Genomic DNA, 26,781 nt, shown 5'->3' with positions numbered 1-26,781 from the left:
CTTGTAGTACAATACGCCAATAGAAACGCTGGCATATAGTCACGATGGAACACATTAATCTGTCACTCACCTTATTCGTAAGTAGGAAACAGGTTAAGACGCCGAGCGACCACCAATCAACCTCGTGTCCATAGTGCTCTCTCCTTAGGATCTCTGGTGCTGGAAAATTATGTGAAAAACTCACGCAACGTGCGATGGATCGACATAAAAAAACAGTTTCATCATTTAAGTCAATGAATTTATCTTTTTTTTTAAGCAACTTGTGCACGTAACAGCGTGTACATGCCGTTCTGCCTCTATCGTTATGAATGCTTACCCATGTATTGAGGCGTTCCACACAGGGTATTCGTCCTTTCGTTGCGTGGCAGCCACTTGGCTAGGCCGAAATCAATGATCACAGCGTGGCCATTTTCATCGAGCAGAATATTCGTCGCCTTCAGATCTCTGTGCACGATGCCGGCGTTGTGCAGGAAATCTGTACACGACGCAAACGAACGCGTTTGTACATAAACGTATGGAAATCACTGTGTAAACTTGAAAGCTCACGCGTCACAGCAAAGTTGACTGAGAGAAAGCTTACCTATAGCCAAGACGACTTCGGCTACGTATATCCTAACTACTTCTTCCGGCAAACAACCGTATTCATCGACCAGTGAATGCAACTCTCCACCAGAAACGTAATCCATCACTGCGACATCATACATTTTTGTTATATTGCGGGATTAACATTTAATGCTGCGATTATCGATATACGTACATATGTACAATGTCTTCCTGCCTTGCCACCTGTGCATGCAGTTTATTATGAACGGGTGATGCCCAACCATTCTCTGGATCGCTATCTGAGCAAGCAACATCAGATCCCTCATATGATCCCCTTGTATTGTCTTATATTTAACAGCTCATTAAAACAATACTGTTTTAGATACGCACCTCCTCTTTAGCCTGTCTCACGGCATTCTCTGCCACTATCGTGGCTTTGCTGATGACTTTCAGCGCGAAGACCTCACTTGTGTCTTGTCTTTGCACTTTATACACCTTGCCATAAGCACCCTTGGCTATCGTATCTAAGAAACTGTATCCCGCATGTAGCGACACTCTCTCGACTGGAAATTCTGGTAGAAACATCGACTGGAAGCGCGGTATTGGCCATACCGTTTTAGAAGATCCGTGAGTCTCCTGCAAGGTACTTTTGGCCCAACTGCAAGCGACAAACGTGACTTCGATTCGTCTCTTCAGCCATAATGATACTCAAGCTTGAAAGCTAGCTATTCTATGAGCATACGTTGAAACAGTAGTCGCATTACCTTCTATGGGAAGCATGTGACCATGATCTCCGCTCTCCGCTGGCTGCCTGCGCCGCTACGCAGCTCCCACCGATTAAATCACTGAGGCTGTACTGTAAATATAAATCGGCGATAAGACGCAGTGGATTAAGGTTATCTTAATATAAAACATGTACACGTTTTATGTTACAATTTTTATATATTGTCCAACAGACGAGACATCAGGTAGAACCCATTTAATGGGGCATGAATATTTTATTAGAGGTTAGGATGTGCATCCGAACACCGTACACGTACCTGACTCTCATACTGATGATAATTGTAGTTTCTCTTAGCGTTAGAATTACCCATCCAAGTGTCGGTGTCTCAAACGATCGCCGATCCTCCCGAAGCGTGCGATAATTTGAAAGCAGCGCTTCTCGTAACGTCACGCACTCTGCTGTCAAGTTATTTCAAGCTTCTAATTTATAAATACCGAGCGCTTAGTCCGACCTGACCTCGCCAATTCGCATTATGCTAGTCATTACCTATGGAAATGTACACGAAGTTGGCGCATAATTGTCTTAATCTCGTGCGTCATAATTATGAACGAAATAATCAATAATCACACGAGTCGCATGAGTGGCACGATTATAGTTCGAGTTTACGATCGAAACTGCGTTTTCATGCATGTAAACGGCGATAACTATAACTTATTGTATATTATAAATCATGAGAACGACAATAAATTGCGTTCGCGATGGTAGTTTCGTATTACTTTGGTGCAGGCCGCGCATAATTCGCAGGCGTAAAAGTGCGTCTCGTAAACATTAACTTGTAAGACTGACAGAGATGTAAATTACGAGAATACAAATGGATTTTTCAGACAAACGTTACCTTACACAAATGCACGGGACATTTACAATTCCGTCGAGACGTTTTATCAAAGCGAAGTGAAAAATGACACAAGATTCTACACGCGCGAATAATTGCGAACGATTTGAATTGATACCAACGTTAGAATTCAAATGCGTAGTTAGTGTCACGTGATTACGCAGGAATCGTCCTGCTGGCACCATCTCTCCGTCAAATCTCGTTATGAGACTAGAGCACGTTATCGTTACCGATCGTCGGAGACGACAAAATTTTCGTGCCAAGATGCGAAATAGGTTATAGTCCAGTTAGCGCTGCGAATGCTACAAAACACTTTTTTATCCTTTTCTTCCTTTAAGGGGATGCTGGAGCTGCTAGTGAACTATTTTTTCACTATAGCGATGGTAATTGCAGTTTCGAAAATTCTCTTTATTACTTGTGCAGAATAAAAAATCCTTTTCCACAAATGAAGTATAGATAGAAAGAAAGTCCGCTCTACAGGACTTTATATTCAAAATGGAAAAAAGTTAAAAGCTTGCATTTGTCTTTTCTAACTTTTTTCCATTTTGAATATAAAGTCCTGTAGAGCGGACTTTCTTTCTATCTATACTTCATTTGTGGAAAAGGATTTTTTATTCTGCACAAGCAATAAAGAGAATTTTCGAAACTGCAATTACCATCGCTATAGTGAAAAAATAGTTCACTAGCAACTCCAGCTTCCCCTTAAAAAGAAAGAAGGATAGAAAGTGTTTGGTAACATTCGCAGTGCTAACTGGACTACAGCCATACAGGTGCAGACTGGTGCAGATCGTAGATTGTATTTACAAAGAGAAACCTGAGAGCGGCCACCAGCCTCCTGACGTTTGGCGCCGCCTGACAAAGTGGACGTGAACTAGTTTGTTACGCTCGGTAATGATACAAGTGAGCATTTTCCAGCGGTACGGAAAGTACATACCATGAATAGCTACAATTCGGCGCGAAGCGCGGTAGTTCAGTGGCTAAGCGCGAGACTCGTATTTTGCCATCCGCGCAAGTTGGGTTCGAGCCCGAGTTGTGATAATTTTTTTTTCGGATTTTTGTTTCTTTGTGTTTGCATTATATTTTTTATTATTATGTACATAATAAATTATTATGTAAATAATAATTTATTATGTTTTATTATATTTTGGAGGTATACGTATATAATGAGACATAACATATACATTTAACATTTGTAAACTTTTTATTTATTTATATAGTTTGTATATACTGTCGAGTGTTTATTTATTATAAAATTCTGACATGACTGTACAGTGTTGCGGATGGAAAATTTATATAAAAGCATTTATGTTTTTTATGCTTTTATATAAATTTTCCATCCGCAACACTGTACAGTCATGTCAGAATTTTATAATAAATAAACACTCGACAGTATACAAACTATATAAATAAATAAAGTTTACAAATATTAAATGTATATGTTTATGTCTCATTATACATATACGTATACCTCCAAAATATAATAAAACATAATAAATCATTATTTACATAATAATTTATTATTTACATAATAAAAAAATATAATGCAAACACAAAGAAACAAAAATCCGAAGAAAAAAAATGATCACAACTCGGTCTCGAACCCAACTTGCGCGGATGGCAAAATACGAGTCTCGCGCTTAGCCACTAGACTACCGCACTTCACGCCGAATTGTAGCTATTCATGGTACTTTTCGTACCGCTAGAAAATGCTCACTTTTAGGTATAAATTTCTCCGAAACCAAGGCTCATAGACCCAAACCCTCGAACACGACATTAATATTTTTACCTTCCCTTTCGAACGCACTATGACTCGTTCGAAAGTAGAGTTTGCATGGGAAAGCTTCCTTGTGAATAGTTTGGACACGAATCATGTATCATTACCGAGCGTAACGAACTAGTTCACGTCCACTTTGTCAGGCGGCGCGTCAAACGTCAGGAAATGTGCCCGTGGAGGCTGGTGGCCGCTCTCAGGTTTCTCTCTGGTACTTATCGCAGCTCCGTGGTATCAGCATCGCTCGCCGTGCAAAACCGTCCGTCCGTCCACGTGATATTAGCTGCTGGGCGACTCGTGCGTGCCCGTGCGTGTGTGTGTGCGGGAACGAGCGTGATTGATCCGCCGTGTCAAAAAATTGTAGGTTTCCAGGCGCGATTTTGTATGCCGTCCGCGACCGCGGCCCGAGTCCGTGACACTTGCACGCCAGCCCGCGTCGGTTCCGGGCGCGCGATCCAGCTATGATCAAATTATTCTCGTTGAAACAGGCGAAGAAAGATGGCGAGTCACCCAAGGCTGGCGCACAGAAGAAGGCATCCGCGGCACAGCTGAGAATTACAAAAGGTTCGGGTACCCCCGCGTGTGACGCGCGCGTCCTCGTCCTACCTCCGTGTCTCTCGCTCTCTTTCTCTCATCTGGCGTTATCTTTTCAGACATAAACGAACTCAATCTCCCGAAAACCTGCGGCACGGAATTCCCGGATCCCGATGATCTGCTGAGTTTTAAGCTGATCATCTGCCCAGATGAAGTGAGTAAATCAACATAACGGAGCCGTTACCTAGGAATTGAGAACAATAACGAATGTAACGAACCGATAATCGATCGTCGGTTGCCGTTGCTCGAGTTCCGAATGTTTGATGATGTGGACAATTAATGGCAGTTGCTACTAACACGGGTAATTGCAAGTGGCTGATTAACTGTTTCAGGGATTTTACCGAGGTGGTAGATTCGTGTTCAGTTTCAAAGTTGGACCCAATTATCCACATGAGCCGCCGAAGGTGAAGTGCGAGACCTCAGTTTATCATCCTAACATTGATTTGGATGGTAATGTGTGCCTCAATATCTTGAGGGAAGATTGGAAGCCTGTGCTCACGATCAATTCCATCGTCTATGGTCTCCAGTATCTTTTCCTAGTACGTGTAATCTTTACTACTGTCAATTTTGCGACTTCCAAGCTTTCGCGAATGAATTGTTTAAAGCAATTCTATATTTTTCCATTATTATATTATGCTTGTAAAAGTTTTCTCTACTCTGATAAATGTCACCATTAATTATGTTTTAATTGTCTAATTTATAAGTGATTTTTGTTGTTTGAATTTAATGTAAGAAATCTGGTAGGAACCAAATCCTGAGGACCCACTAAATAAGGATGCTGCTGAAGTTCTACAGAACAACAGAAGAGCGTTCGAACAGAACGTGGCGAAAGCTATGCGGGGTGGTTATGTAGGATCGTATTTTTTCGAACGGTGTCTCAAGTGATACAGTGCCTCTCCGTCAATACTGTACACACTTCTCCAAGGACTCACTGTAGGTGAAGACGTCCATAGAATGAATGTGGGACGAGATGGTGTCTTTGTCACACGCGTGACATTAACATACTTACTTTCCTTATGTCTTGCCAGGCCTATACACATTTGATTGGACGAGCATTTTTGTTTAATAAACCCGCTGCAATGTAGTCGATACGCTATTCATTGCTTTCAACTGTCTCCAAGATGTTTATCGGCCGTGGCATTAATTTTAGTGAATTTTTGAAGTGCAGTGTTGAAGGGATTGTAGGATTATAGTTTCGGCGAATGATAGATGTTACGATGCGAGACAACCGACGGTCTGACGTATACGCGATATTGTTTTCTGAATTTGAAAATTTTTTGGAAAAGAATTTTCTAATTCCGGATTCCTCAATTATAAATTTTTAAATCAATTTTGCGCTTTTATAGATATCTTAATTTATGAACTTATTTATTTTTCTGAGGCATCTCCCATTGTCACTATTAGTTCTTCACCGCAGCATCTATCAAAATCTGCTCTTCATTTAAGCATATGTACAAGTTATTTAACTTATGTATTGACTGAGAGTGGAATATAAGGCTGTTATGGAACTGCAAAAACTTGGTTTGAATTTTTATGAACGGTGTATCTTATTCCCGGTAAGGTGTTTTTTTCTTAATATTTCTGCGAATAACATATATGTGAATAACAGTCGGTGTTGTTACGAAACAAATTCGAATTTATTTCACACTAAGAGAGGATCGGTTTGTTTTGTTCTATGTACAAGTACAAACCTTACAGCAGTTATGCTAACAACCATGGGATTACAATACAATTGTGAGACCCTTTAGCTACAAAATTTAGCTACTTATTATATTTTTATCTTGTAATCATTAGAAATGTTGAAAAGTATACTTTGAGTGTTACGCTTGTACAGTTGATGTAAAATAATTGAGCATATCTCGCCATGTAATTTAGAAAAATCGACACATGCAAGAAATATCTATAACGAAGCGTGTTAAAATGTGCCACCAATCTTTTTTTTTGACTTCTTTGTCCTCGCACTGATGATATACAAATTGACCATTTAGATAATACGGTATATAAGTCTCTCTAATCTAATTTATTTTGGAGTTCACAACATAATATATACAATCGCGCTGTAATAAAAGTAAGATCAGCTGCATGAGACAAATTATATGTGAATATCTAAATAATTCTCTTAATCCTTTTTTTACGCGCACGTGTAATCGTAATTATAGCAAAATTTTTAATATTGCGTTTCGGACTTGTAAATTTACTGTTTTCTTAATAACAATTTGTGATTGTGAATTCCAAATCGTTAAGACGGTATTTGTTGTTTACTAAATATCTTTAGATAGATGTAAGAGAGAGAGAGAGAGAGAAAGAGAGAGACAGAGAGCTAAGAAAGAGCTAAACTGGTTATTCTTAAACATATTGTAAACTCCAGAGTAAAGGTTCTTGGAATAAATAAATAAATGACAGAATACAATAGAGACTACATTTTCAGTTTAATATATAGTGAAGCTTCTATAAACTTCATCCATATTAAAGCACCAAGTTATAGTTATATCTTACCTCGTATCAGTTTATACAATATCAAGACTTAAGCGTATATATGATTTTATCGTAAGACTTTACCCCGCCACTACGATTATTTATATTATAATTTATTTATCGTTACATATAAAAACTACTGAGAGAATGCGTTATTTCTGGTAAATATCCATTATTACAAAGAAAGTTACGGTTTGTATCCTATAAAGAGCAAAGGAACAGTTTTCGTCTCGTCTCTCTCTATCGGTTACTATTAATTTATTATATTTTAATACAGTACCCACAGTACTTATAGAACTTATAAACTAGAGAAGTGTCCTGGCCTCACTCCGACCTACAGCTTACTCCGCTGTATTCTTTAATTTAGGTCCCGTCTGCGTTCAACGTTTCAAGGCACTTTTTTAAATACTCCTTTTTAAAAATTGACTCAATCAATTAACTGTTTTCACGTTACATGCACAAAGAATTTAACTGTGATAAAACAATAAGCCATGAGCTCGGGAACAGCAAGTCACGCAGTATAAAGAGCGACGGTTTTTCTTCATTCGACGCGTATGTTCATAAAGCACGTTACAATATCAGGAATCGTTTACATATATATCTCTGATAAACTCTGCAAGAAATCAATGATTGTGTGTAAATCCAAGTAAAATCAATCCAAAAGAAAGCAGGGTACTGCAAAATAAAATTATATACGAGGCAAGTATATGAAATATACAGTTTATTTAAATACTATTAATCGTGTCAGGAAAGAATAAATTTTTTAATATGCAACGCACACAGGTGTTTCTCTTATGATTTGCAATTTGATTTGCTTGTCACCAATTTTGTAGGATTGCATAATTTTCTAATTTTATTTACACTTTAATATCTAAATTGCTGTTACGTACAAAATATCCCTAACTTTCTGAGATTCAAGAAAGAGAGACATGTATGCACATTATATGTGAATATTTTAAAGATATTGAGCAATCATAAATATACTATATTCTTGTTCATACTGAGACTATTTTACCTCATTACTTGGAGATTTTAAGACTAATAATATCTACTGTAAATCAATAAGAGGATATATCAATAAGAGGATATAGTCCTGCAATATATGTAAAATATATATTAGGAAGTTGTGAACTCTTTATTACGTTTCTTCTCATTTTTAAACGTAAAACAATTAAATCCTGTATAAAATTATCGCTTTTATAAAAGCACACACACATATGTATAGAATATTTTTATGATTTTAAATTTTGAGACACTGACGTATCCAAGTGTGTCACGATTGCGATCGTTAACAAAATTTGATCATCATTCCGTATCTGTTTCTCACTTCATTGTATCTTTGCTGCACCCTGTATATAGAATCTTTACCAAGAAATTTGATATTAAGTATGATTAAAATTATACATGTTTCTTGCAGTTTTATGTGAAAAACAGCAGAGATCGTGTTCGACGAGTAAAATAAAGATCTCACCAAGTAGATCATAAACAAGCATGTATCAAGCATCTCGACCAAATGTGTTGACGATGCAGTTTCACTATCTATGATAACACTTCGGTAGGAAATTCTGGACTTAAATACAGATAATGATTTTATATTCCGAAGCGACGCGTAATTGACGCACGTATCCTTTTGCATTCTGATATAAAAAGCACTTGTGCAATAATCATTTCACTAACCACAGCACAGAACACCTCTTCTTTGTACGCCTTTATCATTTTGGGCTCTGATATTTATAGTTTATTTCTGCTCCAAGTTCATCCTACTTCACAGTGACAAATACCTCGTGAAAGAGAGAGCTAAATGTCTAAATTTACCATGTTTTTCGTTGATGCCTCTTAATACATTACTGACTTGCAGATCTTGTTCCAAGATCTACAATTACAAAGACACTTCGCTGTTACAGGAGCTACTTAAGGTATTCGCTTAAAGTGACCGATGTAGCTTCATGTTTCAGGGTATGTCAGATAAGTGTAAAATATAGTAAAACCTATTTTCATTCGTCAAAATAAATTGTGCTGGGATTTACGTAAAGTGATCGGTAGCTGCAGAATGGCCATATAGTACAACATACGTTTAAAACAAAGACTTTTGAAAAAAACAGTATTTATTTAAAAATCTAAATTACTCTTATATATCTAAATTGTATTATTTGTTTGTCGTTTCCAGGCAAAAAACAATTCTGCGATTTACGTCTAGTACACTTTACACTTTTCCTTTGTTGCAGAATTTATAATAAATTTCGAGAGTGTACAATACAATGTTTTACTGAGCTAATTGTTAATAATATCAAATAACATAGTTGACACATGATCAAAAAATTTTTTTTGATATATTTATACCAACAATTTAACACAGTTTCTGTAACAGACGTCATTTTATAAACTAAGCGATTTTGCATGTTCTGCTAAAAATAAATTTTAAGCTAAGGCATTCAAAACACTAACAAATATATATTTTATATAAAGTATATTGTCTCTCTAGCAAGCCACGCTAGACTGTTTTTAATCAGAGCTTGAAAGTGAAATAACAGTCAATTTCGAATTGTCAAGAAAACGCGTTGCTGTTTGTCAAACAAGAAATGGCAATTTCAATTAAATCAATCTGCGTAAATATTTAATAGTAAATGTATAAAAGAGAATATACATTTTCACATGACAACTAAGAAGCCTGATGTCTCGACTAATGAAACAACGGCGTGCACGAGGCTGATCTCATGGACACAAAGTGTTAGTGTTGCCTTAATGTATTAAAGACTTTGTTGGATTGCCTTAGTAATGTACAATTAGTTTACACAAAAATAGTAAATAGGAAATGCGTAATATTTCCGGCGAGTGGTCATGTGGTAATGATCGCGTACTATAGATGTCCAATTCAGATTTTGCATAAGGTTTTTTTTGTTTTACTTACTTAGTTAATCTAAAATTGAAATGATTATAAGTCCTTATCGACTTAAAGGTGTCCCACCGAAGTTAAACGAGGTGGGAACAGTCTGTGAGTGAAAGGCGTAACCTGAAAAATTCAGTTAAAGTGAATTACATCACCTATAGATTTGAGTAAGTAAAGAGATATATCTATATATACACAAGCGTGATTCTTTTATTTATTTTGTCGTTCGTTGCAGCGAACTGCCGACTCACTTATCGATTGCAGTATTTACCTCCGCTCTGCTCAATCCTTTTGCTTTCTAACGCCGCTTTGCGTTGATTCGCTAACAGGATAATTTCTTGCATAGCTTTCTCTTGTTCAGGGCTAAGGAGACTTGTTAAGGCCATGTACCAAGCCATATCAGTTCTTTCGATATCTGAAAAGGAATGAGAACATAGGTCAATTATATTTTAAGACAGATCTACTAAACATTACAATTTTTTTTTTACATTTTTACATTACGTTACAAAAGATTTTTTTGGGTTTGTCAAACATCAAGTCCATCTTTTATAGATGCTTACTCTGTATAACCTCCTTGAAGATCACGTATTCGTCTTGATTGGAGTCGTCCGAGTCTAAAGGTGTTATGTAGCTCTCGAGAGCAGTCTCTTCGTTAGCATCGAATTCCGTATCGTCGTCGTCGTCAACATCATCGGACCTGTGATCCCCATGACCGTCTTGTATGGTCGCGCTAACGTTAAAACCGTGCTGCGCGGACGTCCTCGTTATCTTGTCCTGTAGTTTCTCGAGGTACTCCTGATTGGCATCGTCCACCTCGTCCTCGTCGGACGACAGAACTTCTGAAAATTGTTAGTCTCAGATTTAGCGGTCCTATGAAACCACGGTCCTACGGACTTACCCTCCTCGATGTCGCTTTCCTCCTCGTCGTCCTCCTCATCGGTAACGTCCACGACTTTAGCAGCGTACGCTCTCTTCAGACCGTCGAACAGCAGGATCAAGGATGGAATGATCTGCGTCGCACATTCGTTCACGGCAGCTGGCCGCGCAGGGCCCATGCTCATCAACGTGCACAATCCAAGAACGCACAGCTTGCGATCGTGTAAACTGTGCACAAGATCAGGTCAGAATACTTTTGGTTTTTCGAGATTTTGGAGAAATAGATCACTTTGTCTTTGAGATGTATTTTTGCAATTACTGCAGTTCTGCACTATGATTGATTTATATTGACACTGAGAAATATTACGGAAGCACACGTACCCCAAGAAACAGTCCGTGTCGTTAATCCACTGCTTGATGAAACGTGAGGCGAGCGGTTCTGCCGGCTGCTCGAATTGATTTCCCTGCAATCTGTCCATGGTTTGTAAACAAAGTGTAGGATTGTAATACAAAGCAGCAATGACCACTTGCAGACACATCGTTCGTAACTCGGAAGTCTTCACCTCGCGCATCAGGCGTTCCAGGACTAATTGCACGAATGACGGTATACACTAATATATAAAATTAAATCGGATTATTAATTGTCTGGACAATTCACTTTAGGAAGATGTCGTAATTATTTTCATACGTAATTTTTCTTATTATTATACGCAGTTATTGTTACCTGATCTATGTGCCCTTTGCATTGGAGAATTATAACTTCTAGTAATTTGGCAGCATGACACTCGGGATCTTCGCCGCTCTCTCCAGTCAGGATCTGCAACGTAGAAAATAACACGGTTAGAAAGTAATACTCGAGGATCGATGTAAAAAGATTCCTCTCGCAAACAGCTTACAGCTTTGCACATATTAAACATGGCTAAAATGTGATTCTCGTTCGATAAAAAGACCGGAGTATCGATCGTGATGTAATTGTGCAACGCCGGCATCATGTCGGTGAAATAGTCGAAGCCATCTTTCTCAAACAGCTGATATATGAGTTCGAGGATCTTCCACATGTTTTCGGAGATGACCTTGCCAGTTAAATCATAAACGAGTGACAAAGCCTCTTCGTAGAATTCTAAATAAAGAAGAAAACCGTGTTTTTATATTATATAATAAGCAATTATAAGTACGCGTTAGAATGCAACATTCAGAAGTGAGAGCATGATTAAAAAAAGAAAAAAATAATTTCTCGTAAGAAAATAATAGTTTAGAGATGAGGCCGATATATATATTTGAAATATTGTTATTTTTATCAAGTTGCATCAATTGATAGTAGCAATAACAGTAATAAAAGTTCAAAGATCCATACCCATCACGCTGTGCTCGAAGATATGAGCTATCACTTGGACGACTATGGGTTCAAGTTGCGACATAATTTGAGTATGCTCTTCCATTACAGTCAATAATGTTTCTATTGTATTCAAAAGGCCCATCGCCGTTATTGCTTTCTCGTCGCTACCTTCGTCTGTGTCGAGCACCTGGCTAAATGTAGCAGCCTGAAAAGGAAATACGTGACACGTTTCTCCTGCGGAGACTCTCTCGGGATCGCGCGGGGATCATCGAATTTCTTACCAAGTGCTGACAGATTTCCACGGCAATTGGCATCAATTGTTCGGTATATGTACAAACAACCTTCTGCATGACGCTCGTCAGATCGTCGTTCTCAGTTTGTCTTATTATAGTTAGCAATTCAAGTGTTATTTGTTTGATTAGTGGTTCGATGTACTTCTGAGCTTTTGGCTGTGCGGACAGTATCATCTGAAGCGCAATCGCTGCCTCGACCTTAACGGGCAGATCCTGATCGGTGAGCAGAGCGTTTGTGATCAGTCTGACCACCTCGATCAAAATTTGTTCAGACTTGAACTTGATTTCCGAGAAGTAATGCATCACCCAGCAGGCCTGAGAGCATGATTAACAATTGTCATTACATCGAGTCGATATGGCAATTTTGATGCTCATCAATTTACTCACTCTTGCACGCATATGTCCATGAGGGCTGGTAAATTCCGGGAATACGTATTGTAACAACATCTTATCCATTTGTTCCTTATAGATCGATCTCTTCAACAAAACGTCGGCTAAACTTCCAATCTAGAATAAAATATAATTATTAAAAAAATTTTTTAAATTATTTTTTAAATATTTTTTACGTTACAGAATATCACGAAATTTTGTATCAAAAAGGTAAAACATAAAGTGATCTCGAGGGATTCAAGGCGTGCAGATTTTTCCCGACGTAGAAACGTACCATGTGCAAGGCGCCGTCCTTTTGTCTCGGATCTGCATTAGGACTAGTCAATACTTCCACGCAAAATTGCATCGTTTTCGGAAGCATATCCTTACGTTTCCGGCACGCTGAGTGTAGCAGGGTTTGCGCCGCCGTCACCGGCGACACGAAATCCTCGAAAATGTCTGAAACCGAACCTGGTCAGCATCGCACGAAATTCTCAGTGTCTAAATAAACCAATCAAATTGATCAAATTGATTACCAAATTTGACTCGGATGTATTCGTAGGGATCGGTGTTCCACAATTCCTCGTCGGCGGCAGAATATGAAAGGATGGGGAACAAAACGTCGCGTATGATCTCAAACATATGCGGTTTCAAGAACTTCCAGGAGTATGCATGACTCACGCTGGAATTTCAAGGCATATCATGTATTGACTCTTCAGCAACATGTATTATCAATATATGTATAGATTTTTACCCTTGATTGATGTAATTGATCGACTGCTGCACTACTCTAGGAGAGACGTAGATTTTTCTACGATATTGATCCAATATCTTGAGGAGCACTTCAAGAATACCAGCGCTGAAAGTGCGCAAGTACCACGTTGCGAATTCCTTATATTCTTTGGTCACGTTTCCTGGACTACCGTATCTATAATCACGCGACACAGAATTAGAACATTGGATACCTTTTTCGCTGGCAACGTCGATGTCTATCGACGAATTTAACTACCTCTCAAACATCCTGTGCAAAATGTGCAAAGCCCATTTTTTACACTTCCACCAAGGTAGTTCCGCACGCTCGTCATCATCCAGATCTGGATTATTAGTCTCTGGCGGTACCGGTCTATCGGCTATTTGTCTCGCTACGTCCATCCATTGCGAAAATACCTCTCTCGAGATAAGATCCAATGGAAGTGTGTACTATAAGAAATGTTTTTTTTTATATTTAAAAAATATGTTCAAGAAATTTCAAGAGATATTTTGATCAATGTTTTTCTTGTACATTGACAGATAGCTCCTGCGTACCTGTGTAAGCGCAAAGAAAATTTTCAGTATCTGTTTCTGAAGTAGGACAGACTGCTCGGACGAATCTGGCAATAAGCGTAATATCAATTGGTAGATCATAGGGAATAACAAGTTCATTGCTTCATTTAGTGGTCCCCTCTCTTCTGCTTTCTTGTACCTAGTTATCGGAACAGGAGAAGCATATTGGAACATATTACAGATCTTCTCCCACGCAACTCAGCGTACTATTAAAAGTGTATTATTTATTGCGCAAACGTACTCGAAATTTTTGACGAGCTGATGCAGCGCGAGGAGAACACCAGGCCAGCACGAAGCGTCTGGATTTTGAAGGTATATCGTAATTTTGTCCACTATCTGCGTCCATCTTCCAGGAAAGTCGTGCTTAACTATATTACTGATGCATACCGCTAATTGTACTCTAAACGGAGAATGTGGGGCGTTAGGAAAATTTCTGACAATCATACACACCTTCTGTACCAGTGATGTATGTCAGATCGCAACTAATTACTTGCCTAATTAATTCCGGCGCGTGTACTACTGCGTCTACTATGGCATCGCGTATCATTGCACGATCTTGCTCGTGAATATTAAACTCTACGGGTGCAGAGCCATCCGCCTCTTTGTCCGCCCAGTTTGAAGTGATTAAATTTTTTAGATAAATTACACCTGCAAGAGTAACAACGCAACATTGCATTTTCCGCTTTGTGTTTCATGGCGACGTGCAAAAGAATCACAAGTTGACATTTACCAGCTTGCCTGACGGGCATGTCGACCTCATTTGTCATTACTACCTGCAGCAGCGTTGGCGCAAAACCGATAATTTTGTGAATCTGAAAAATTCAAGCAACAATGTTGGCATCTCGACTCAGTCATACGCATCTCCGTCATTGCATAATCATTCTCGCCGCGCTATCAGTTGCACGAATTTATGTAGCGGATTATAAGGTATACAGAGATACGACACGTACAATAGATAATACATATGTATACCAGAATACGAAAATAACGTGATTGAGCAAATATACGAATCGAGAGATTACAGGTCAGAATAATTTCGCTCGACGATACGGCGCATTAGCACGCGACCCTGAGGGAACACGAGCTTCGGACACGAGCTCGATCGAGCAATTCTCGATCGACCGTATGCTCCTCGACGAGCGACGATGCGCTCCTGGGAACGCGAGTTCCCTTACGCGCGGGCCTCGTGCGCGAGTAGAGGTTAACAAGCGACGAATTATGGATCGCGATATCCGCACGGCGACGGCCGTGCGACTCGCGTTCATCCCGGCGCGAGTGCTCGCGCACGATCGGAGCGAGTGTCGCGACTCCTTCGCGATCGCTCGTGGTTCTCCACGTCGGAGCGTTGGATTCCGCGGCCACGCGAGTACCCCGCGATCGCAGCATCCGTTACAAAGGGAACGCGCGATCGAGCGGGATCGACGATCCTCGCGGCGAATTCCTCGCGGCGAGCGCCGATAATAACGAACGCCTCCACGTGCGCGCTACATCCGGCACGAGGACACGGAGCGAAGCCACATGTTCTCGAGGGGGCCTCGCGAGGCCCCCTCCTCCACCGGGTGAATCGAAGCACGTTTTCCTCGCGGATCGGGCCCTCGCGACTTTCTCGGAGTACCTGATTGAGCTGGGCTTCCGCCTCCTTCTGCTGCGCGGGGTCGATCGTCGCCCGCAGCAGCTCCGTGAGCTTTCGTGCGTCCATTGCTCCGGGCTGCTTCGGCTCGCCGTGTTAATTAGACGCCTCAATTTTTACAACTTGATCCCCTCGCACCGGACTTGACCCGGCGCATTCACCTCACTGCTGCTGCTGCTCCTTGCCTGCCCGTACGGTCACGTGACACAACAACATGGCGGCACGGGCCAGGCTTTGAATTGCAGCATCCGGTCGTGAACATCCTGTGCGCGCCAGACGTAATTTCCGGTGTGTCCGTTTTCGACTGTGCTCTTTCGCGTTGAACCGTGCCGAATTAGACGCAAATGTCTGCGATAATGTTTAGACACGTTTTAGACTCTTGAATCTTTTACAGTTCGCGCGCGCATTTCTGTCCGCGTCTATTAATTTTGCGCACTAGACGTGAACCTATAAAGACGTATCCAGAAATGGCGACTAATCACGAGTCTAATTTAAAGAACGAGGGTAATCGTGATTGGTTGGTTTTCCTGCAGCCAACTTCAAGCCGCATCAATGGAGCTCGTCATGATCGCATTTTGTTACGCGTTCCGCATTGAGAATGAGGTTAGCGCTTGATCGAACGTCAGTTGGAAAGAGAGAAGAGATGAATTAACGAAGTGCGAAAGTCCAACTAGGAAAAACTACGTCTGCCGACGAGTTCACAATTATCACGAGTAATTCGTAACGATGAAACTTTTCGCATCGTTTACGTGATTCCCACGGTTTTCAGCGAAGCGCGAATAATACGCGAAATCGAAAATGAGAGCGAGAACGAGCGGGGATCCGCGCGGAGCGCATGAGAACCCGCCCAGCGTCGTGCTGCCGCACAGCAATGCGCCGACAAACTAAATAATCGACGTCAAAAGCTGTCAAATATGGCGAGGGGCAGCGAGAGAGCGGTAATTGACATGTAAAAATGTGAATAGGCCTGCCGCGGCCGCACCGTGATCTGCGCTTCGAGTGGGTGGCCGATCGCACTGCCGACGTTGACTCGCGGTGGATCGCGCGTTCCGGATAACGCGCAGGACGATGATCGCGACGTCAGTCTCGCCGCCGGCGCCCAAGTGCCGGAAGTGAAGTCGTGCGAGGGTGGCGAGCGAGGAACGGGTCCGGGGCACCGCTCGCAGCCGGACGGAGAGGCGACACGCGACGGGCATGGTACAGTAGTCGGCGGGCAACATCATGGGCGCCCAGCAGACCAAGGACAGGGTGATCCCCGTCGGATCCACCGTGCGACAGACGAGGAAGCAGCCCAGGAACCTGAAGGATACACGCGTCATAGGCTCTAACATATTCACCGAGCACAGCGGTGAGGGCATGTTGCTACCCCGGCTCGTTTCACCCCGGTGACACGCGTTCCCCTGTTCGTGCAGGCTTCTGCTGGTTGAAGCAGAAATCTGTTCACCAAGTAGCACAGATACATTGCGGTGTATGTCTTTCGGAAGCGATGACTTTGCAGCTCTTAGCGGGCCTGGCATGCACTCTCATGGCCAGCATGGGCGAGATAATTGTGTTTTTCTCATTTGACACAGTATAATAGTGAAGTAACTGCTATCGAAAGTATTACGCTGGTATTAAGAAATAATGTAATGATATTAAGAAAATAATATTTAGAAAGAACATAGTTTCATGATCACCCTTTTTAGCATGTGAAATAATGTTCATATCGATGTGAATGATTAATGTGGATATTAGTAATTAAGTGAGATTTCCATGTGTATAGATATATAATTGCTCGTGTCATATGGACAAATAAATTAATTAGACATTTCTTGGATGAGACTTTATGTAGATACAGAGTGTAGATTATTCTTATCGTACATTATTTTACGTCGTTACAAGTTTGGTATTTTTTTGCAGAGGCGCTTTTGCAAAGTAGACCGCTACCTCACATTCCAGCATTGCCAGAAGGTGACCCTCCAAGTGGTTCTAGCATTCAATCAATCTCACAACAAGCAAACGTTCAACAACACAGCAGTGTGTCTAGTGGACTTCTTGAAGCAGCAAATAGGTCAGTTTACTATTCAGGGTCTAAAGAGCAGAACACATGTCATGCTTATATAATTGCCATCTCATGCCTTTGCAATCTCAGCGACAGCCTAAGTAGCTGTACATTCTCAACATAATCATTCAGCCTTAAACAGATGACGTTGAAAAGTTTAATATAAAAATAATATCTATTCCATTTTTATGGCAGATGGACCAGCAAAGAGAATCTGCTGGCGCAGGAAGAGGACGATCCTCAATTATTTGTCGCCTTGTACGATTTCCAAGCTGGTGGGGAGAATCAGCTTAGTCTGAAAAAAGGTATTGATTCATTTCTTATTAAACGCGTTAATTAAAACTTTTACACGAGTATATTTTTTTCGACATTTTCAATATCGATTTATATATATTGTACATTTTTCAAATGTTACTTCTTAATATTCTTAAATAGGTGAACAAGTGCGTATCCTAAGCTACAACAAGAGCGGAGAATGGTGTGAGGCCCACTCGAGCACCGGGCAAGTAGGATGGGTACCGTCGAATTACGTGACTCCCGTCAACTCCCTGGAGAAACACTCTTGGTATCACGGCAGGATATCGAGGAATGCTGCGGAGTATCTGCTGAGCTCGGGAATAAATGGCAGCTTTCTCGTTCGGGAGTCGGAAAGCAGCCCCGGGCAACGTAGCATATCTCTGAGATACGAGGGTCGAGTGTACCACTACAGGATCAACGAGGACAGCGAAGGCAAGATGTTCGTGACGACGGAGAGCAAGTTCAACACGCTGGCTGAACTAGTGCACCATCACTCGATGCTTGCTGACGGCCTCATCACGCAATTGCTGTATCCCGCACCAAAGCACAACAAGCCTACCGTCTTTCCGCTGAGCCCAGAGCCGGACGAATGGGAGATTAATAGGACGGACATAGTGATGAGGCATAAGTTAGGAGGCGGCCAATACGGCGACGTGTATGAGGCGGTGTGGAAGAGATACAACATGACAGTGGCGGTCAAGACGTTGAAGGAGGACACGATGGCGTTGAAGGATTTCCTTGAGGAGGCGGCCATCATGAAGGAGATGAAGCACAGGAACTTGGTGCAGCTGCTAGGCGTTTGTACCCGGGAGCCGCCCTTCTACATCATCACGGAGTTCATGAGCAAGGGCAACCTGCTGGATTACCTGCGAAACGAGAGCAAGCATCAGATTAACGCCGTGGTCCTGATGCACATGGCCACGCAGATCGCGAGCGGCATGAGTTATCTAGAGAGCAGAAATTTCATTCACCGCGATCTGGCGGCGAGGAATTGCCTAGTCGGCGAGAACCACCTCGTCAAGGTCGCGGATTTCGGCTTGGCTCGTCTCATGAGGGACGACACGTACACGGCGCACGCCGGCGCGAAATTCCCCATAAAGTGGACCGCACCGGAGGGATTGGCGTACAATAAGTTTTCTACGAAGGTACTCGAAAAATCCGTGAGAACTTCGTGTGCATCAACCGTGTCGAGCGCGAATGTTAATGAGTGATTTTTGTAGTCTGACGTATGGGCATTCGGTATCCTGCTGTGGGAGATCGCTACTTACGGTATGTCGCCGTATCCCGGTGTCGACCTGACGGACGTTTATCACATGCTTGAAAAGGGCTATCGAATGGAGTGTCCTCCCGGTTGCCCGCCCAAGGTTTACGAGCTGATGCGTCAGTGTTGGCAGTGGTCGGCGGCAGATCGGCCAACCTTTAAGGAGATACACCATTCGTTAGAAAATATGTTTCAAGAATCGAGTATCACCGAGGGTGAGTGAATTTTTACTTCGAGCAATTGGATTTCGTTTTCTATAATGGATATACGTTGCGATTTCGTTGCCCTTCGTCTGTTACAGAGGTAGAGAAGCAGCTTCAAGGTGGAGGGGAAATCCCATTACTGTCATACAAAAAGTCACAGACTGGAAGTACGGGGAATATACACGGACTTGTTCTCGTGTCCGAGCAATTATCTTCTTCCGGCATTACGCAAGGTAATACTTAATAGCACGGCATCAAGAATGACTCAGATGCGACAGGTATTTGATTGTATTGAAATGTAAGACGTTGCTAATTATTAATCGTATTTTGCATTATAGTAAAATTAATAATTTATATTTAAATTGGATTTTGCTAAAGATTATAAATAGATTTCAAGAAGACTATAATATTGAATAATTTTACTCTCTCTCTCTCTCTCTCTCTCTCTTTACGTACTTGCTTTAGATTGAAAAAATATGTGCTATAGGCAATTAGTTTTCTACATATTCCTGCAATTTAACGTTTCACTTTATAAAAATTGTAGAAGGCGCCAGTGCGGTTACGAAACTGAGTACCTTTATGGGCGGCCTGTCGAGTAGGAGTAATAGCAATATGGTCCAAATGCGAAGGTCTACCAACAAGAAAGGAAAGCAAGCGCCAGCACCTCCAAAGAGAACTAGGTACGCCAAGTTTTCATCTACACACGTTGCGCGATCATGACTTCATAGCATAATAAAAAGCCACATGTTTTTTTATGGCAGCCTGCTGTCGTCGTGCAGCTCTTTTCGGGACTCTGCCTACCAAGAGCAAGACCAGCAAAATATCGAAGTGAGCACTATGACGCTTGACGATGGCACAGATCTAAATGGTATTGATAAGATTTTTGAAGGTATTCCACTATATCCAATTAAGTGTAATGATGAATGCACGAAAGCCGCTTCCGTTTGATTTCTTTCGTTGACTTTTCAGTTGAACTTTCTTAAGTTGAATTGATTTCTATATGCATCTATGCCTACAGTGATTTTACGGCTTCATGAATGTGGGTCATTCTCCTCGAGTCTCAGTATGTATACTTATATGAATGTTGAATACGATCGCCGAATACTCGTGATGATTTCCAATAATAGTACTTGGATATATATTATATATATATTTTATTAATGCATACTCGAGCGTCTGCATCTAGTACATACTGTGTACATTGTAGCTGCAGTCTTTCGTTCCCCAGTTACACGAGTAAGGGACAATACTTTACATATGTATCCATCATATATTACGTTAAAAAAAAACCCAACAGGCTCCGTAATATACTCATGCATGATATATGATCCGTTTCTGCAAACGTACAAGTAGAACTTATTTTTATTTTTCGTTCTTAGATATTTCTGGATATGTATCTAATCATTGTGACCTTTTTTTGTTTCACCATTCTCATTATTAAAGATTGGGACTACGCCTGTGTAACGGCATTAGTTATTATTTCGATCGATTTTACCGTCGTAAATAAAATTCAACCGTGTTCAAGCAGTGTTACGTGAGTTTACTGAGATTCTGTCCACACACACACGCACATACACGTCACACCATCGCAAGATCATCCGGAAAACTAACGCGCGTTGTCACCTACCATTCGCCATTTTTCACCGATCGTTCATTATCGATAAATTATGGCACTCTCGACTCACTTGGCAATAGGATCGCAATGAATACAATTTAGCTATCTGCTGCTAACTCGATGTCGATTTAAAAAAAAGGAGAATGACCCTGGGATGAATGGAGTGAAGTGTGACGAGGGGAAGGCGGATATTGAGACTGAGACAGGCGTCGCCTAAATGTCCTTTACTTAGCTCTCCTCGAAAAGCTCCAATATCTATAACGCGTTGCGCTTACATGCTGGACGGATGTGTTAGCTATAGATTGTATACAGTACACCTTATTAAATGGCGACTCAGGTATCACACGTGATCTCGTGACAATGGCTACACAGTCAATTACTACAGGAGGTTGCGATATGGACGACGATGGAGATGGGTCGCAAGGGACAGCAGAGCATAACTTTGTTTCTCAACCGTCAACCTCGCCGGAACCAGTATCCAACTTACTGTGCAATCAGAAACAAATTAAATCTCGACCTTACACGTCTAAGGAAGTACTGCCTCAGAAGGTACAATGATCTTACATTGAACGGCCACAATTTCAGAGATATATATGTATATACTAGACACGTAACATACCTTCTTTATTCGTGTACGATGTTAAATGTCACCAGAACCGGAATGCCGTAACGATAACGTTCCAATATATATGCGATATATGTTTTTTGAGAAACTACTGCGGAATAACATTTCTTTCGATGGTAAATGCATTTAGCACTGCTTGAATAACTTGCGATGCTCGATCTTGCGGTAGCCCGACGCGCAACTTGATAGAGAAACGTGTTTCAGCTGGTACATGTGGGTGCGCTGGAGGTGCAAAATGTTAAGAGGGCGATCAACCGCTACGGTACTCTGCCGAAAGGCGCCCGGATCGGTGCGTACTTGGAGTCCCTGCGACAGAGCGGCATGCCGTCGAATCAGGAGAACGTCCCAGTCACCGGCCCAGTGATGGAGCAGCAGCAGCAGGAGACCGTCGTCATCACGAGTGTCGTCGACACGGTGCCGCAGCATCGCTCACTCTCGCCTCGTCAGAACAATTTGCGCAGTCAGCCGCAGATGACGCGTAGCAACTCGTCGAGCGGCGTAGTGAACACGTATCAACCGCCGAATTCGCCACGCAGCCGTGCCGTGGCCGTCCGGAAGAACAACGCGGAAGGGATCGGCCTGCGGACCTTCCGCGCGCCAAACAGTTCTAGCTTTCGCACCGCCAGCCCCTCGAGATCGGTCCAACCGACTCTGGCTGATCTGGAGTTTCCACCGCCGCCAGTGGACCTGCCGCCGCCTCCGGATGAAGTCTTCGGCGATCAGTGCGATCTGCCGCCACCGGCGGCGACGGCGTCCCCGTGCGCCGATACTTCCTCTTCTCACGCGAAGATCGCAAGCTCGCCGGTCGGCCTGAGAAAGGTGAAAGCGGAGTGGCGGAGCAAGGATGAAGTAAGCGATTACGATCAGGACGAGAGGAACAACGACGTGAGGAACGCGGAGCCATCGGTGAAGGAAGCTAGCTCGCGATTTGGCGTGAATTTGCGACGTCGCGAGACCACTGCTTCTACCGACACGCACGGTAAGCCCACCGCGGATGAAAAGAAGTTGATTTACAAGCCGAAGGAGACCAACAGCGGCGCGATAAAAGCGGAATCGACTTCAGACACGACGATTGCGGCTCCCGAGGAAGCACCACCGCCGCCACCACCGCCGCCGCCTCCCATCGGCGGCGTCACCGGCATCTGCAGTGATACCTTCGAGTCGAAACCTGGCATGAAGGAGATGTTGGAGCTCAAGTTGATCAATGAGATCAAGCTGAGCGCTGACATGAAGCACGGCGGCTCTGCGAAGAAAATCGGCAGCATTGCCAATAGCAATGTGCCTTCGTCGGTGGCACCGCTCGACCCGGCGTCGCAGTTGTTGTCAGAATTGTGCGCCAGTTTCAGCATGGATTCCGCCAACAAGCAGCACGTCGTTCCGAGCGAGTACGCGATCTCGACGTTGAAGAGCAACGACGTGTCCGGTAGCGGCGGCGGCGTCCAGGAAAACGTGCACGCGCACGGTACGGCTTTCGTTGAGAAGAGCGGCAGTCACAAATGCGATCACATGCCGATGACCTCGCCGATCACGGAGAGCCATGTACTGAGCGCGACTAGCGTAGGTTTCAAATTGAAGAAGGTGGACAAGAGGTGTAATCCGCAGAAGGAGGAGAATCCAGACGGCCAGATAATCGACTTCAAGGCCCGGTTGCGGAAGGTGGATAACACGGACAAGGAGAGGGCCGCGGCGGAGGAGAAGAACAAGTCGTCGCGCTTCGACGACAGCGCGGGCAGTAACGTCGCGGATTCAGCGGAGTCGTCCGGGGTGGACGACGCGAACGACGACAAGCGCCGTAGTACGGGTAGTATCAGCAGTCTGAAGAAACTATGGGAGAACAAAGAGGCTTCTTGTGATAACCAACCGCTTAGTCCTAAATTAAACGTACGTGGAACGAGTAGTAAGCAAGACGTCGGCGACGCCAGCGAGGACTCGCCGGAGGATCACAGTGGCGCCTCGACCAGGAGCTCGACCAGCAAGGGCGATCCGCGAGTTTGGCCGCCCCCGACGCCATCCACGGACGGGGTGGAGAAGCCGGTCGTGCCGGCGAAGCCGCTGAAGCCGCTCGGACCCTCCAGCAAGCATTTCGGTACCTCGATATACGCGACGCCCAACTGCAATAAGTCGCCGTCGCAGAGCGACGATGACGGCGGTGGCGGCAAGCAGACTGGCAACACTGGCGAATCAAAGGGTGCAAAGCAAAGCGTGATGGAGATATCGAACGTCGTAGAGAATAGCATTCTGAATCTGAAAGGCAGTCCCACCATCGTCATGGCCAGCTGGCTGCAGCTGTCCGACAAGGTCGGCCTGCTGCACGGCATGTGTGTCAACCTGACGGACACGGCGATCGCACCGCACGCGAGGTTCCAGTTCCGCGACCTGCTCACCCGGCTCGAGCTGCAGGCGAGACAGCTGCGGGCCGCCGGCACGCGCAACATCACCGAGAACACGAGACTCTTAAGTGACGTGCAGAACACGATAAAGGACGTAATAAACACGGTGCAGAGGTAAAGTCGCGAGCCTGGCGGATTGAAGAATCAAAATCAGGGTCGTCTCGCCCTGCGAGTTCTCTCTTGCTCTCCTCATCACGATGGTTGCGTTAGATTCGCGGAGTTCATCATCATCCTCTCATTGTCCCTTCATCTCTCTATTTCTATCTCGGATCCGCATGGGACACGCGCGCGCGTATAGTATACATATATATATATATATAAATCTATATAAATACGTATATCTAAGTCACTAGCAAGATCTATCGAAGAGCAAAGTCTTTTTTTGGAGAGACGACTTTGATCTTCGAGCGAGTATACTAAGAGCGAAACTAGTGTGAATAAGTCCTCGATCGATATTAACGTCTAACGTGACTGCATGATCCTTGAAGGGAATTAATCCAAAGCCGCATGAGCCGGTGTGCTTCCCCGAGTCACGCAGTCACCCACGCAATGATATACGCATCACCCATATATGTACACACAACTCGGAATCCCGTGCAACGCAAGAGTTCGTATGCATTTACACTACTTCTTCCGCCTGTATACCGTTCGCAATATTTTGGAGGATCTTTGAGAAGGATCGCTATACGATCAGTGTGCAACTCACCGGGCCTGGCAGAAATACGGCCTTAAAAAAAGGAAATATACACCCTTCTTCGCATGATCGAATTTCTATATCAGGGCGTACGTGACGGTTTTCATATATGATAGTAAATGTGATGATTATAGTTACTGTAACGGAGTAACGCGATTACGCGCAAATTCTCAGTAGTATATATATAATTGGAGTATCGGCATGAGTAGGAGTATCGGATGCAAGGGGCGTCGCGTGCGCGCGCGCGGAATATCGGCACGCTAACTCTGCTATATCCTCGAAGTCGCTTAAATCGTATCGCGTAAATCGTTTCGTTTTACATGTAATTTTATACACACACGTACATCGCCATCGTGCTTAGTATATATACATATATTATAATACGCGAAATTTTTAGACTAGAATATATATATATATATATAAAAATACGGAATACCTAAGCGCGCTAAGTAAGTCGTTTCATGTGTACCGTGGGACAATATAAACGATTTTGTATTTGTATAGAGTAAGTTGGATATAACAGCTATACACGTATACACACACATACACATACACGATAATCGTACGCCTACGTAAAATTATATCCGAACAACAGGCAACAAAGTCGAATGTAATTAATCAAATTCTTGAGTGTCGTGTGCTTCGTTTCTTATCCATGATGATATGAAAAAAAAATAATAATACGGTTCTTCCAAGAGCACAGTAGCGGAAATATTCGCCTGAAGACATCCATGCGGCGTGGAATAATTCGTAACGTAACTTACAGGAAGTGCATCTTAATCGATAGGCATGTACGTGCCAGAATGAAGTGAGAGCTAGAACAAAGTAACGGACAAATAATAATATACGATATTGTATTATCTGTGTCTCTGTACAGTATTCTCCGCGTACTATCATGTAGAGTCGAGATTTCGAAGTATCATGCATTTGTTCACCGTTATTTCGCACTCATTCTTGCGTATCGCGTCGCGATCGTATCGTTCGTATCGTTTTATATACATCTACTTTTCCCTTAAAAACGAAAATGAGTAAGATTTTAGTGAGTATCGTATCGTATAGAGTTAAATTTCTGTTGTTCATAATATGACATAATGTTACAAAGTTCCGCGCAAACGTCCGCTGGTAGCGATCGACTGTATGCGTTTCCGCGCGGAGAACGAGTAAGCTAAGTTTTGTAGTAGTTTGTAATACATCGAGTGTGTAGGGCTATTGCTCCGAACTGATTTTTATGGAGGTTTTCAGGCTTATACTTCATCCGGCTTGTGCTTGATACTAAAGGAGAATGCAATAGCGACGGGAAATAAGTCACCGACGAACTATTTCTTATTGACACTGCCTATATCGTACGTTACGGCTAGTAGTGTATATATATATATATATACACATATATATGTGTATATATATATATATATATATAGAATTTCCCAGTAATCTTAAAATCATGTACATGTATTCTTTCGGTCCGACTTTCCAATCCTCTTTATACATTTTCTTTTTGTACCTGTGATAAAACTAATCAACTCCTTCGTCTCTTCTTCTTTTTATCAAAAGAATCATGCTCAACAGAAACAATAATAGTTATATACGAATGAATTTTAGTCAACGGACGTTTATTTGAATGAAATTGTATTATTGAAAGAGATACTAAAAATTAATGTTTTATATATAATATGTATTATAGTAATTTTATGTCTATTTATACTTGTGTATTTATTTCTAATTTTTTCATGTAAAATTACTCTCCTATCGACCAACGTACTGATTCACTAATACAAAATTTTAATATTGCTTTATACATTGATATAAGATTGAAAATGAAAAAAATAAAAATAATTACCGAATTATGTTGTTTTTTCTTAGTTCGAATGGCTGGTAGCTTCGCCCCGAGCAGCAATGCGTAATGTTCAGATTGTACTACTTTATAGTGACAACACGTTATCGT

General features: G+C 42.4%; 4 protein-coding genes and 2 long non-coding RNA genes across 10 annotated transcripts in view; 2 read left to right on the top strand and 4 right to left on the bottom strand.

The window, feature by feature from the left end:
* LOC105284091 (serine/threonine-protein kinase S6KL) overlaps positions 1–2,308 on the bottom strand; it is a 51,199-nt gene extending 48,891 nt beyond the window's left edge. The window contains exons 1-8 of the mRNA XM_011347349.3: positions 2,163–2,308; positions 1,584–1,813; positions 1,308–1,399; positions 934–1,201; positions 758–842; positions 581–688; positions 317–475; positions 71–159 (exon numbers count right to left, since the gene is read on the bottom strand). Of these exons, the coding sequence (XP_011345651.2) occupies positions 71–159; positions 317–475; positions 581–688; positions 758–842; positions 934–1,201; positions 1,308–1,399; positions 1,584–1,637 (855 nt within the window). The 5' untranslated portion in view covers positions 1,638–1,813; positions 2,163–2,308. The remainder of the gene's footprint in view (positions 1–70; positions 160–316; positions 476–580; positions 689–757; positions 843–933; positions 1,202–1,307; positions 1,400–1,583; positions 1,814–2,162) is intronic.
* Positions 2,309–4,176: 1,868 nt separating this feature from the next.
* Positions 4,177–6,930, top strand: LOC105284092 (NEDD8-conjugating enzyme Ubc12). The gene is made up of 4 exons (XM_011347350.3): positions 4,177–4,494; positions 4,584–4,678; positions 4,857–5,063; positions 5,269–6,930. The coding sequence occupies exons 1-4, from the start codon at positions 4,392–4,394 to the stop codon at positions 5,407–5,409; spliced, it is 546 nt and encodes a 181-aa protein (XP_011345652.1). The 5' UTR covers positions 4,177–4,391; the 3' UTR covers positions 5,410–6,930.
* Positions 6,931–6,934: 4 nt separating this feature from the next.
* LOC105284096 (importin-7) lies at positions 6,935–15,913 on the bottom strand. 2 transcript variants are annotated; one of them, XM_011347352.3, is made up of 19 exons: positions 15,699–15,913; positions 14,814–14,895; positions 14,578–14,731; positions 14,325–14,483; positions 14,066–14,222; positions 13,770–13,960; positions 13,515–13,688; positions 13,297–13,442; positions 13,056–13,219; positions 12,779–12,898; positions 12,380–12,706; positions 12,117–12,303; positions 11,659–11,882; positions 11,487–11,579; positions 11,144–11,373; positions 10,785–10,990; positions 10,447–10,725; positions 10,158–10,301; positions 6,935–10,009 (listed from the first exon to the last, which is right to left on the bottom strand). In XM_011347352.3, the coding sequence occupies exons 1-19, from the start codon at positions 15,780–15,782 to the stop codon at positions 9,942–9,944; spliced, it is 3,189 nt and encodes a 1,062-aa protein (XP_011345654.1). In that variant the 5' UTR covers positions 15,783–15,913; the 3' UTR covers positions 6,935–9,941. The 2 variants fall into 2 exon arrangements, with proteins under 2 accessions (XP_011345654.1, XP_011345655.1); XM_011347353.3 differs by having other exon boundaries at positions 10,447–10,722.
* Positions 15,914–16,692: 779 nt separating this feature from the next.
* Positions 16,693–26,645, top strand: LOC105284095 (tyrosine-protein kinase Abl). Of its 4 annotated transcripts, none has more exons than XM_020033201.2 (10): positions 16,693–17,061; positions 17,613–17,763; positions 17,950–18,059; positions 18,190–19,196; positions 19,272–19,527; positions 19,614–19,748; positions 20,060–20,195; positions 20,277–20,383; positions 21,516–21,679; positions 21,960–26,645. In XM_020033201.2, exons 1-10 carry the CDS (start codon positions 16,935–16,937, stop codon positions 24,261–24,263), a joined length of 4,497 nt encoding a protein of 1,498 aa, XP_019888760.1. In that variant the 5' UTR covers positions 16,693–16,934; the 3' UTR covers positions 24,264–26,645. The 4 variants fall into 4 exon arrangements, with proteins under 4 accessions (XP_019888760.1, XP_019888758.1, XP_019888759.1 ...); XM_020033199.2 differs by having other exon boundaries at positions 21,468–21,679; XM_020033200.2 differs by having other exon boundaries at positions 20,277–20,404.
* Positions 17,521–18,366, bottom strand: LOC105284094. The gene is made up of 2 exons (XR_894810.1): positions 18,274–18,366; positions 17,521–18,049 (listed from the first exon to the last, which is right to left on the bottom strand). It is a non-coding gene; the product is annotated as an uncharacterized LOC105284094 (long non-coding RNA).
* On the bottom strand, positions 18,828–19,636 carry LOC105284093. Its single transcript, XR_894809.1, has 3 exons — positions 19,544–19,636; positions 19,320–19,468; positions 18,828–18,917 (listed from the first exon to the last, which is right to left on the bottom strand). It is a non-coding gene; the product is annotated as an uncharacterized LOC105284093 (long non-coding RNA).
* Positions 26,646–26,781: the final 136 nt, after the last annotated feature.

This window comes from Ooceraea biroi, chromosome 6 (assembly GCF_003672135.1).
Source record: "Ooceraea biroi isolate clonal line C1 chromosome 6, Obir_v5.4, whole genome shotgun sequence".
NCBI lineage: Eukaryota > Metazoa > Arthropoda > Insecta > Hymenoptera > Formicidae > Ooceraea > Ooceraea biroi.
The sequence above is the reverse complement of the archived record's forward strand: the minus strand, read 5'-3'. Positions and strand labels throughout refer to the sequence as shown.

Coding starts and splice junctions, on each gene's coding strand:
- LOC105284092 (XM_011347350.3), top strand. CDS start 4,392: ATGATCAAATTATTCTCGTTGAAACAGGCGAAGAAAGATGGCGAGTCA. Junction 4,679..4,856: donor TGATCATCTGCCCAGATGAA/GTGAGTAAATCA, acceptor TAACTGTTTCAG/GGATTTTACCGAGGTGGTAG. Junction 5,064..5,268: donor GTCTCCAGTATCTTTTCCTA/GTACGTGTAATC, acceptor GAAATCTGGTAG/GAACCAAATCCTGAGGACCC.
- LOC105284096 (XM_011347352.3), bottom strand. CDS start 15,782: ATGGACGCACGAAAGCTCACGGAGCTGCTGCGGGCGACGATCGACCCC. Junction 14,896..15,698: donor CGGAAGCCCAGCTCAATCAG/GTACTCCGAGAA, acceptor TGAATTTTTCAG/ATTCACAAAATTATCGGTTT. Junction 10,010..10,157: donor AAGGATTGAGCAGAGCGGAG/GTAAATACTGCA, acceptor TGAATTTTTCAG/GTTACGCCTTTCACTCACAG.
- LOC105284095 (XM_011347351.3), top strand. CDS start 16,935: ATGGGCGCCCAGCAGACCAAGGACAGGGTGATCCCCGTCGGATCCACC. Junction 17,062..17,612: donor CATATTCACCGAGCACAGCG/GTGAGGGCATGT, acceptor ATTTTTTTGCAG/AGGCGCTTTTGCAAAGTAGA. Junction 19,528..19,613: donor AGAATCGAGTATCACCGAGG/GTGAGTGAATTT, acceptor CGTCTGTTACAG/AGGTAGAGAAGCAGCTTCAA.